The sequence below is a fragment of the Lemur catta genome, chromosome 11 (genome assembly GCF_020740605.2).
Source record: "Lemur catta isolate mLemCat1 chromosome 11, mLemCat1.pri, whole genome shotgun sequence".
Lineage (NCBI taxonomy): Eukaryota > Metazoa > Chordata > Mammalia > Primates > Lemuridae > Lemur > Lemur catta.
Window position 1 is genome coordinate 38,314,252 of NC_059138.1, and position 12,303 is coordinate 38,326,554.

The following is a 12,303-nucleotide window of genomic DNA, read 5'->3' on the forward strand; positions in this document are numbered from 1 at the left end:
ACGTCCATGATGTCCACCACAGTCTGCTCAACCACTCTGTGCCCTTCTCTCTGGCAAATATCTGTAACTGACATCTGTGATCCTGTTTCAAAGTCATAAAAGGGACAGGGCTGAGGGGTTGCTAAAATAATTTCAAGAACAAGATGATCAAAGAAATGATCTGTGAATGAATCTTAGAGAAGGGTGAGCCAGCCAACCATGTTGACAGGTAAGATTCCTCCCCTGCCCAAAACAGCCCCTTTTTCGTGCCCTACATTGTCTGCAGGCATGTAAAAGCCATATTCTAGATCATTTGGCATGCAAATAGCTAAGTAGGCTCCACTCTCAGCACAAAGATGATTGGGGAGTCGAAGTGTTAACATTCTACCCTCCTACCAGGAGGCAGGGGAGTCCAGCTCAGGGACCAGAGCAAAGCTTATTCATCTCATCTTTTAAGACCCTGAGACGGAGTCCTCCACCCCATCCCCCACCCCCAGCACTAAAGAACAGCAGAAATCAAACACACATCCGTTACAGGAGGAATAGCAGGGAAGGGGGCTAAGGTGACAGATTCTGAAGAGTGAATGCACACCTTTGTGCTCTGCCTTCTTAAAATTCATCCTCTCACCTGCCAGCCTTGAGAATTGCCTATTTACATAACTAGCTGCCTAAAATGGAATATTGGATAATGCTACATGGCGGCTCACTCAATTTGAGCCCATCCCCAGGATACAAAAGTGCTCCAGAAGCCGTCCGACAGCATGCAGTGCGGCAGGCTGGCCCGAAGCCATGCCTCCTTGTGGTGTGATCCTGTCAGCGCTCTGGAGCCGAGCAGATGTCAGGCCTGATCGGCCGGGCTGGGGGACTAGCTGAGCCGTGGGGGGAGGGGGCGTGATTCAGCAGTGGCACACTGTCGTCAGGGGACACAGGGCATGTCTCCCTGGGCTTCACAGCAGGCGCCATGTTCTGCCCAAGGTGCTGTGTCGGAGACGGCCAACGTCTAGGGCCTGGGAAGGGGGGAGTTGCAGATCTGTGGGGATAGCCCAGCGCAGGAGGTAATCAGTCAGCTCTGATGCCACCCCTGGCACTGTGCCAGCCTCGCACCCCCTGTTGGTCCTTTCCAAGGCACAAAGCTCTCTCCCATCAAAACTGGAATCATGCTGCTTGCTTATAGAAGGAGTATAAATAAGTGATAAGGAAGTGTTCTGATAATGATATGCAGGTATGGCTCCTCAGCAGACCAGACGTATCAAAGAAGGCAATTTTGTGTGTTTGTTCATTTATTTTTCAGCGTTCCGGTTCCTGTAGTCAGTTTAGAGAAAATTCCTAACCTAGTGAAGGCAGATGGTGCCAATGTCAAAATGAACTCTACGACCACTACTGCAGTTGCCGCCTCCTCCACCCCGTCCTCTGCTGTCTCCGCCCCTCCTTTAATTAAGCCGGTCCTGATGTCCAAATCAGTGCCACCTTCACCCGAGAAGATCTTAAATGGCAAAGGAATTCTGCCAGCTACCATAGACAAGAAACACCAAAATGGCACCAAAAACAGCAACAAGCCTTACAGGAGACTTTCAGGTATGTGTCAGTTTCATTAGAGTCTGGCTCATGATTAGACTGAAAGTGAGTCGCATCTGTAACCAAGGAGTGACGTGTTCTTATAATTAAACAGATCTGTGTCATTTTAAGGGGAACTTGGAGTTTACCTGCAAACAGAGCCCCCACCTAAAAATACAAGGGAGAACTGGGTCTCTTACTCCCAGAGCAGATAAAGTCCCTGGCTTGGTTCACTGCTTAGCAGGAATTACCCTAGCGACCCAGGAGGCAGGATGCTCTGCACCAACCCACAGTGTGTGGATTCCGAGGGTTTTGATCGCAGGTGGCTCTGTGCAGCTATATCGTGCTGACAGGCTGAATCACCCCTGGCTTCCATAGAAGTTGCCCTGCTGTGAAGTTGGACAACCCACAGGGATATCTCACAGTGGCTCAAGGCATGCTGGGGACAGCACTGTCAGCAACTGTGCTGCACAGGGACACACACAGCCTTTGTCCTTTGGCCTTGTGGGTTTCCAGGTTGATTCTACAACCACCTTCCCGCCATAATCAGGTTGGAGTTCCCAGTGGGGAACACTAGGGCTGGCAGAGCAGATGGGGTATCGGGAGCTCTCTCTTGGGTCTCCACCCTGGTTTTCTGAGCAAGCACTTGGGGTGCCTGGAGAGGCACCCATGGCCATTCTTTGAGGTGATGGGTGCCTATTAGAGACCCCCACTGGATGATGTTTGCTTTGGATCTGTTGTAGAACTAAACCTGGCAGTTTTGCTTTCTCCAAAAGATGAGAAGAGGCTATAAATTTCATAACTTCTTCACACACTGTGGGCACTATCTAATGGTGGCCAGAAAAAATAAAATACGGTGAAAGCTACCCTATGAGAGAGAAACTGTCCTCTGGTGTAAGCATGACTTTTAAGCACCCAAGGGATTGTGGGTAATTCTTATTTTCTACTCCTATTTGTCTGTATTTCTAGTTTTTCTATCTTTCATCTATAACTCTTCAAAAATTCTGTCTTAAAAGTACCTCGGGCCCAAAGCATTCAAATGAAACAGGTATTCTGCCCTGCAAATCTCACCGTGTGCCATTCACCCACTATCCAGAGAGAAGGCAGAGCCTGGTGCTGTCTTTGAACATTGTGGGGCCTCACTTTGTGGGCTGGTGCCCCAACTCCTGCTCTCTTCCTGAGTAGAAAGTTCAATTTCACCCTGCAGAGGTGGCAGCCACATCCGTGGAAAACCAGTAGCCTGGGCACAGCGTCCAGAGGCCGAGGGCTCCTTGTTGAAGCAGAAGCGTGACCTTGGCTTCCAGCCTGCACCCCAACCTGAAGTTGTTTGGGTTTTTGGGTTTTTTTGCTGCTTGTTTTTTTTTTTTTTTGCATTTTGTTGGTTGTCTTGTCTGAGTGGGTCTTTAGCTTGTTTCTACCTTGCTTTCACATTTGTCGGCCAGCTCCTACCCCCAGCCAGCAACCCGCTCGGCTCCAGGCCAACATGAAGCGCTGGCGTGGGGCTGGGCACCAGCCTGACTCTAAGGGACCCAAGGGAAAGGACGCCGCACCTGCAGGCACCTGCTTCTTGCTGGGCAGAGAGGGCTAGGGGTGGGGGGAGAACATCTCCAGGCCTAGCAGTTTTCTTTTCTTAAAAGTGAAGCTTAAAAAAAAAAAAAAAAAAGGCAGACAAAAGCAAAAGGGGAGGGAAGCATTTTGCTAGCCAGCCAGGGAATCTGTCTAGGCCATCAGAGTGGCTTTCTTGCACACGTCAACAGCACCACCTTTGCAACCTCCCAACGACCCCCAAACCTTCTTTCGAAAACAGAGCACATTTGTTTATTATGCTCAGAGTTTATTCCAACAATTTCTGACAGCTTTCCGGCTAGTTAACCTTTTGAGTTTGCAGCCATTCAAAGCTGTTAAGGACATACCACCAAGTCTCCGAATACCCCCTCCCCCCGCCCCCGCCACTGCCAACACTGCTGCCAGTGTCCCCACATGCCCAGAGAGCTGTGTCACTGCTGCTCCGCAGGACTCTGGTGCTTGCCTGGTGCCTTCCAGAAACAGCACAGGCCCTCTGAGAGGTGGAACTTTAAAGCCTAAAGGATTCCTAAGAGATCGCCTCATGTCCCCTCATATTCCAGGTGAGGACAGCATGGTTGTCATCCCAGAAGGAGCAAAGGATCCAAGATGGGCACAGAGAGAACAGGTTTCTTAGAAGTAACCTTCACAGGAGCCATGGACAGTCCGGCTAGAAGGCAGGACCTGGGAAAGCCTGGCCTTCCTGCGCAGCCCAAGGGCGACCCTGACATACTCCCAAGTGCAGCTTCAGGCCCAGGGTGGGGGTGGGGGCAGCGCAGCTGTGACATAAGCAGGCCCTGCCCTCTCTGCACCTTCGAGGCGCACCCCCAGCCTTCTCCCCTGCCCCTGCCTGTGACACTGCCAGAATGCTTCTAAATCAGCTAAACGATTTTTCTGGTCAGCAAGGCTTCGTGGAAAGCCTGTGCCGAGGGCTTTGTAAAGCTTGAGAGAGGCAGGTCAGGTCACACTGACATGTCAAGGAATAATCTCCCACTTAAATGGCTAAAACTAGCAGGAAGGCAGGGGGTGGGGCGGGGGTCTGTGCGCTCTTGGGGCAGCCCGGGGGGCGGTGGGGGGCAGTGACTCTCCCCGGTCTGCAGCTAGCTATGCCCAAATGCCAAGGACCTGTGGCAACATTTCAAGTGAAATAAAGCGTTAAGAGCAGCGCGGCTCTTTCCTTCCTTTCCGGTGCCCGCTCCCTCCCTATTCCCGGCGCCCGTGCTGCAGTCGGCGTGCCTGCCGAGCTGGACTGGGGGCCTCTGGGTTCAGAGGGGAACGCCATTTCCCCCCGAGTGGTTCTTGAAGCATTTTAGCAGCTGGTTGAGAACGAAAAACAAAAAAACAAAAAACAGATTGCCTGACAATGTCTCACTTGTTGGTGCAAATGTGCATTTTTTTTTTAAATGTAGTCTTAATGCCAAATCCTATTTAGTCTCCTTTTTTCTTATATTTTTTGTTTGTTTCTTAAACCAGAGAGAGAATTTGACCCAAATAAACACTGTGGAGTATTGGATCCCGAGACAAAGAAACCTTGCACAAGATCCCTCACCTGCAAGGTATTTCTCTTTCCATAAAAAATACTTCCTGCTCTCACCGGGGCCTTTGTCGAAATGTTTGCATGCCACTCTCTGCACACAGCAGGGTGTGGAACCTCGACATGACCCCCAGCTGTTCTTTGTAAGGGAAATGCTTTCTTCTAGTCCATGGTAGCAGAGTGCCTGCCTCAAGCTGGCTGGCTTTTTAAGAAGGAAAAAAAAAAAAAAAACTAGGCTTCCCCTGTTACTTGTGAGGCCAGACAGTAAATTGTATTTATAGGCACTCACAGGCGGTTCTAAAGCCTGCTACGTTTTAATGTATGCAGGAGCAGCGGCGGCGGCGGCAGCGCCCTGAAAGGCAGCCCTGGAGGGGAGGATGATATGCCGCGCCCCTGATCCAGCCACACCGGGGTGGCCAGGGGAGCAGCTGACCCAAGGCGGCCGCCATTGGGTAGCCCAAAGCCCCATATTTCATACTGAACTGCTAGTGCTTCTTGAGATCGAGGCTATGGCCCTCTCTGCTTGGTGGCTCTGTTTGTCTGGGCCGATTCGAGCCTCCCACCTGCACCTGGATTAACTCTAGCATTCCCTCGCAGTTGCCTTTCATCAGAGAGGTTTCATGGGTTCTGCACTGAAGCTCTTCATCCTATGCCATTTTTTGGAGGAAGCTTTGGCTTCTTAACACCAGGAGTGTAGGGCATGGTTGCGTTCGTGTGGTCTCTGCCTCTTCCTAGCCACAGAGCAGGAGCTGTTGCCTTGAAGTTGACTTTTCAAGCACCTCTAAATTCCCATGAATTGCTATTTCTGAAATGAAGGGCCTGGGGAAGCAGGTTTATGTGCTGATCAAAGAGGCTGTGCTTTTCATCTCTCTTCTCCTTAGACACATTCGCTAAGCCATCGGAGGGCAGTCCCCGGCCGGAAAAAGCAATTTGACCTCCTCCTGGCAGAACACAAAGCCAAGTCCCGGGAAAAAGAAGTGAAAGATAAAGAGCATCTCCTGACTTCCACAAGGGAAATACTTCCAAACCCATCCGGGCCAGCGCAGGATTCTCTGCCAGGATCTTCAGGGAGCTCTGGGCCAGAACCAAAAGTTGCATCCCCTGCAAAATCCAGGCCACCTAACTCTATACTTCCCAGGTAAGTACCACCTTGGCAGTAGAAGCCGTGAGTCCTTGGTCAAGTGACTTTACCTTGCTGAGTGTGTGGTGTGTGGTCCGATCCTGTGTTAAATGGAAGTCATAATAGTACTACCTGATAAGGCAGTAGTGAAGTTTAAATGAGATATTGTGCATGAGGAGCTCAGCCCAGTGCCTGCCACGGCGTATCCCACAGACCTTACTGCTGTCCTCGTTATCATCATCGCTGTCATCATTGTCAGCAGCAGCAGCAGCAGCCTTCAGAGCAGACTAGCAGACCTTGTATCAGACAGTGTGTGTTTTTACAGAGCAATTGTAAGCTGGAAATAAATGCCTGGAAGGGTGACGGACGCATCAGCCACCAGGTGACTTCTGGGTGCCTGAGTTTTTGTATTTGTTGAAGATGCCTGGGGCAGAGTGAGGAAACCGGCTGGATGGGTGGTCAGTGCACCTTAGGCGCTCATTGTACGGCGCTGGCCCATTTGCCACAGTATTTTGTGCATTGTTTCCACAACTCTCCCATGATCTAGATAAAGGGGAAATGGGCATAGCAGAGGCTGTTCGTCCTTACTTGTCTCTCCACACCAAGAAAGCTGCTCTTCTGAGCCACCTATGTGGGGTTTTATTGGGTGGTCCTGGACAGAAAGGCAAGAATAGAAAACAGAATTAAAACCCAGTTGGATTAAGAGTAATTTAAAATCCATGCATATCCATTTTGACGGGCAGTGGACCGATTTCCAGGTAATGGGACAGGGAACCATTTATTCAAAAATACTGATTGAGTGCCTGCTCCGTAAGCAAGGCTCTATGTCAAGTACCCCTCGGGCAGGGACAAAGACAAGTGAAACTAGACTCTGCTTTTCAAGAATTTGGACTTTAGAAAATAAGTCTAAAACATCCATAATTTTCATAAAAAGGAAACATTAATAATACTCTGTAGGAAACGCAGTTGGTGGTATTATCTGACGATTTTTTTATGTATACAATGTGAGTCTCAAAGGGTAGTTGTCCAGCAAGCAAGTAGGCTTCAAGAGAACATAGTTATAAAATAAGGGGAGGGAGTTGATTTTTAGAGCAAAGCCAAATATTTGATGGCAGTTGTCCCTGATCCACCAGGCTGTCACCCTCATGTCTTCCACGCTGGTGCCAGCCTGACCCAGTTCGACAGCCAGAGTCCCCCTGTGGCTGTGGCAGCTCCACCTGGGGCGTTCAGGAGGATGCCATCAGATGGCATCGCCACCCCCAGCACTTCCCTCATCATGACCCCAGTCGTGTCATTGCCATCGTTGACGTGCCACTTTCCTTGCCACCCTCACTTTGCAAGATCCTTTTATAATTACTTCGCACTAGAATGCCAGGTGCTGGTTGAGGATATTACCCTTGTTTTAGAGTTGAGGAGACAATTCTGTTCCAAACTTCTGGGAGGGTCTTCAGTTCTCCATACAGTAGCTTTCAAACTTCTTTGTAGCTGTCAAACATTTTCATTCCAACACAACCTTATATGGTACCCATAGGAAAGTAGACCTGCCTCCACCTGAAGCCAGCTCAGCCCTTCTCTCGTCACACACATGTGCCCAGAGCCATTGTCCCTCACACCCTCCAGAGGAACACCTTGGATTCCCCAAGGACTCCAGGAAACCTGGTTTGAAAGCCCTTTTATTATACATTTCTCCATCCATTTTTGACTGATGGAGGCATTTCTCTCTCAGGCAGTGGTATCTGGCTTAACATACACACAAGGGAGCAGCCGTTAAAAAAGAAAAAAAAAAACAGGCAATGGATCCTTAAGGATCAGCTCTGTCTGTTCCTTTTTCGTTTAATTTTCAGGGGAATGTTCATCTACAGAGAAATGCCAGGTGTTTACATTCTTGTAGGGGAGGAGAAAAAAGGTAGGGATGAGGTTAATCAGCAAAAGGAGTGTCTGAAAGGAAAGAGGGAGGCAAAGGCAAATGTTGGTGACAGAATCATTTCTGAGGATGCTTTTCAAGTTTGAGATAGGCACCCGATAACTCAGGGGCGAACTCTTTTCCAAAGTTAGTGGGGGGGAAATGTCCTTTTGCACTTATTTTAGGTTAGGGTAAGATCCCCTGCAATCAGAGATTGAAAAAGCATGATCAGAGTTTAATGTTGTAATTACACAAAACTTACAAAAACATTTATTTTCTCATATTAATGATATATATAATAGATATTATAATTATCTGCAATAGGCAAAAAAAATCCTATCACATAGGAATGGAATTATTGTGATCTCCTCCTTGTTGTGAATTCCCTTTATTGGAAATGCTAACATGTGAATTTATTTCTTATGTATCTTTTTGCTAACCTTGAAAATATTTTAGTTCTCATATTCTTGAATTGCAGCTCATTCTTGTTAGGAATTGCTAAAGAAGGAACTTGGGTCTAGAATTTAAAAAGTTAACGTTAGGTAACAAGGGACGGAAGAGGATTCGAAATAGAAACCCCAGCTCCACGCCTGCCGGCTGGGTTGGCTTGGTCAGGGTTCTTAGCCTCGCTAGCCTCACAATGCGTCTGTAAATGCAGCTAGTAACAGTTAAGTGAGAAAGCAGCAAGCATTTAATAAGCACTCAATTAACGGGAGCTGTTAATAAGTGGTCGTGGGATGCAGTGGGAAAGCAGTAAATGAAGGCTTTGGTGCTACCTAATTCCCATATACCTGCCCTCTGTGCTCTGTCCCCAACCTGGGGGCCCTTGAGTGACATGCCCACACGCCCTGAGTCTTTGCCTCCAGCTCTAAGGGCACGCATTGCTTGCTCCAAAGAGCCCAAGAGCAGTGGATGACTAGCCCAGCCTGACCCTTCAGGACCATGTTGGGAAGGGCAGTGCCTTGTAGATGCTCACACAGCCAATCTAAAGTCTTAAAGGGCAAAGTCTAGTGACTCTTAAACTGACGAGGGCAGTGTGGAGAGGCAGAAGGTCCTCGGTCCTGGCAAAGGGCAGGGCTGAGTCTGGAGTAAAAGCAACTCCCATGCTGGACGCGTTAGGGGAGTGTGACTGCCACACTGCAAGCCAGTTCTCTCCTTGACTTACGTTTGTCCCTGTGCCTTTGCTATGTCCATTTCTCAATCTAGGGGGGCTTTGAGGTCAAGCAGACAGGCACAAAAAAAGCCTCATTTCTTTGCTGGGCAGCCAATTTGCTCATCTGAGAAAGGTGGAGAATCGTGTCGGGCATATAAGGCAGCGGGCAGCTGGGATAAGGAAGTGTGCGTGGCGCGTAGTCCGGACCCAGGGAGGATCCAGAGCCTTCTGCTTCTTCCCCAAAGCACTCAGACGATGATGCTGCGTTTTGTCAAAACGGGGAGTGGGCGTTTCTCTACGATCCCCTGGGTGGAACCGGGCAGGGACCCATCATTGTAGACTCTGTCTTCAGACCAGACTGGCAAGCAGAGATGGCACGCGTGTGTAGTGTTGAGGGGAGAGAGTGGATGGCAAGTGAAGAAACTCCAGTGACTCCACCAAGACTTTCTCGGGTCTGTTTGCCCCATTCCCCGTTACTCCTCACCAGAGCCTTGCTGCTTCTGTGACACAAGCCACTCCCAGTGACTTCCTTCACACCAGGTTTGGCCCTGGAGTGAAGCAGTCAGAGCTGGAAGGTCCTGAAAGCATCCACTCCATCATCTCCAGGAGGCTGCCTGCATCCTGAGGGAAATGAGCCCACATAGGAGAGGATTCAGAGCTCTTCTTCCCAGTGTGCACGTGTCCCCAACCTGGGGGCCCTTGTGTTCCTGCTTCTCTCTTTGCTCTCTGAGCCGCTTCTGCCTAGAGCACACAGTTCCCAGAAATCTCTTCCACTCATCTCCTCCCCTCTTTTATCTGGCAGCTGGACTTACTATTAAGTGTTCCAACCATTTTTTTCTTAATTAAACTTCTTTTTTTAATCGGAGTACTATAGGCACATAGTTCAAAACTCAAATAGAACCAAAGACTTAGAATGAAACACAGTAGTTCCTGCCGTCCTGGAACATCCGCTCACTCTATCTGTGTTGGAAGTCCTATTTCCCAGGTCCCATGCCTTCCTCTTTCTGAGTTTGCTCCCTTACTTTGATGGAGTAAAACTGAAGCTCCTCCATTAGCTTCCTGTGAAAGGATGCACGGGAGGTCAATTTTGAAATTATTTTTATTCTACTCTCACACTTAATTGATAATCTCTTTGAGTATATAACTGAATTGAAAACCATTTCCCTACAGAATTTTGAGGACATTTTTTTCCATTGACTTTTAGTCTGGAAAGTTTTTATCGAGAAGTTTAGTAACGTTCTGATTCCATTTCTTTGTACACAAATAATTTTTTTTCTCTGAAGCCCGGGGCTCTGAAAGTTCAGTGATGACTCTTGATGTAGCTCATTTTTCATTCATTATGCTGGGTGCTCAGTAGATCCATTCAGTCTGGAAATACCTATCCTCTTCTGGGACATTTTCCTGTGTTGCATCTTGGATTAATTTTCTCCCCATTATTGCCTTTATTCTGTCTTTCTTGACCTCCTGTTAGATGGATATTGGACTTTTTGCTCTGATCTTTTAGTTCTCTTACCTTGTTTCTCCTATTGTCTCTTTACCTCCTTGTCCCACTTTCTAAAAGATTTTCTTTGAGCCAGATGTGGTGACTCACACCTGTAATCCCAGTTCCTTGGGAGGCTGAGATGGGAGGACCCCTTGAGCCCAGGAGTTCAAAGCTGCAGTGAGCTATGATCACACCACTGCATTACAGCCTGGGCAACAGAGTGAGACCTCATCTCTTTAAAAAAAAAAAAAAAGATTTTCTTTGACTTTACCTTTAAAATGCTATCTTAAATAATTAATTTATGATTCTTTTTTATTTTTTAGGATCTGGTTCTCTTTACCTGGTTGTTTCTTATAATATTCTGCAAAATACTTGAGTTTTTCAGGGGTAATATCATTGTATATCTTTGAAGATAACTTCTCTAGTTTTTTTTCTCTTTCCTTCATTATCTTCATTTTTCCAGGTGTGTGTCATTCATGTGTTCGTGTCTTTGATGTTTGGTTGATCGGTCTCATGCCGGAGGTGCTCCAGGAGTGCTGGGTGTTGTTCCCCAGCCAGTCGTATTTAGCAGAGCGGCTCTAACAGGCTGGCTGGAAGTCTGTGTGGGTCTGACAACCAAAAGTGCATCTGCTCACCAATCAGCCTTTTGTTTGAGGATTCCCAAAAGTGAGATCTGGAAGCCACTTCCCCGGGGCCATTCAGTTTCTCAAGGGAGGAATCCGCCCTGATGTGCCTGGCCATAGGCATTCCGGGAGCCCTGGCTGAGGGCAGCCCACAGTCACGCGGCGTCCAGCCCTGGGCCTCGCTCCCACTCTCTGCGGAGCCTGGTGGCCCCATGTCTAGAATCTCCCCAGTACAGTTGCTCTGGAGAGTAAGCCTTTGTGCTCTTGTTAGGAAGTTGATTGGAGTGGGAAGGAGGGTGCCCTGGCAGGAACAGTGGTGAGACATCTGGTTGTGTGAGGCAGCAGAGATGACCTGCAGGTCCAACTGCCGTACATTAAGACTTTCAACTCTCCCGCTGTATTCAGTCCTCACCTCACCTACGACTTGTGCAGCACTGGGTAGGTCCAGGCACGCACCTCCTCAGCTCCTTTCCTGTCGGTTAACACTTCTCCAGCCACATTCTGTCGTCTGAATATGTTGAAATACCTTATTCATGCTTACATCAGTTAGGACACCTCAGGTGTAAGTAGCAGAAAACACAGACTACCATACACTTAAAAAATTAGGAAATTTCTTATTGCATGTGACATGAAGTCCAGAGGTGAAGGAGCTCCAGTCCCCAACAGTGGGGGATTGGCTCACCTTCTCTGCCCTTCTTTCATTCCACCCACCCTCTTCAGGCTTTTGGCTTCATCCTCAGAGTCCTGTAGCAATTCTAGGCACATCCATATATAATAAGGTCCAGATGAAGTTGGGACTACCTTTCCCTTGTGTACCTCTCTGTTTTTTTTTTCTTAGTAGACTTTATGTTTTAAAGCAGTTTTAGGTTCACAGCAAAACTGAGCAGAAGGTACACAGATATCCCGTATATGTCCTGCCCCCACACAGTCATGGCCTCCCCGACTGTCAACGCCCCCACCAGAGCCTTGTGTCTCTTTTGTAAAGTGAGAAAAATCTTTCCAAAAGCCCCCCACCTCTAAACAAAAAATTTTCTTTTATTTCTCATGCCCTTTTCTAAACCAATCATTAGCACGAAAGATGAAAGAGATTCCTATTACTGGTTTAGGGGTTACAGGATATTGGGAAGTCGTCTCCATAACTATCACAGTATCTCTGCTGATCTCTTTGTTCTTTAGAGCTGACGCCTTTTTTCATCCCTTTACTGTCATTTTAGTAGAGTTTTGGAAGGGAGAAAAGGTCAGAGTGTGTGATCCATCTGCTCTGTTTAACAGGAAGTTTTTCCCACTCCCGTGTTCACTGCAGCATTATTCACTGTAGCCCAGATATGGAAACAACCTAAGTGTTCGTTGAGGAATGAATGGATAAGAAAATGTGGTCTATATACACAGGG

General features: G+C 48.0%; 1 protein-coding gene across 12 annotated transcripts in view; it reads left to right on the forward strand.

Moving 5' to 3' along the window:
- Positions 1-12,303, forward strand: part of ATXN7L1 (ataxin 7 like 1) — a 229,574-nt gene that overhangs the window by 194,201 nt on the left and 23,070 nt on the right. For 11 of the 12 annotated variants that reach the window (XR_006738249.1, XR_006738251.1, XR_006738250.1 and 8 more), the window contains 3 exons: positions 1,271-1,554; positions 4,570-4,652; positions 5,512-5,768. Coding sequence is in view for 8 of the 12 variants with exons in the window: in XM_045564958.1 (XP_045420914.1) it covers positions 1,271-1,554; positions 4,570-4,652; positions 5,512-5,768 (624 nt within the window). In the remaining 4 variants the exon portion in view is untranslated. Of the gene's footprint in view, positions 1-181; positions 209-1,270; positions 1,555-4,569; positions 4,653-5,511; positions 5,769-12,303 lie in introns of those variants that run through there. The other variant, XM_045564962.1, reaches the window with a different exon arrangement.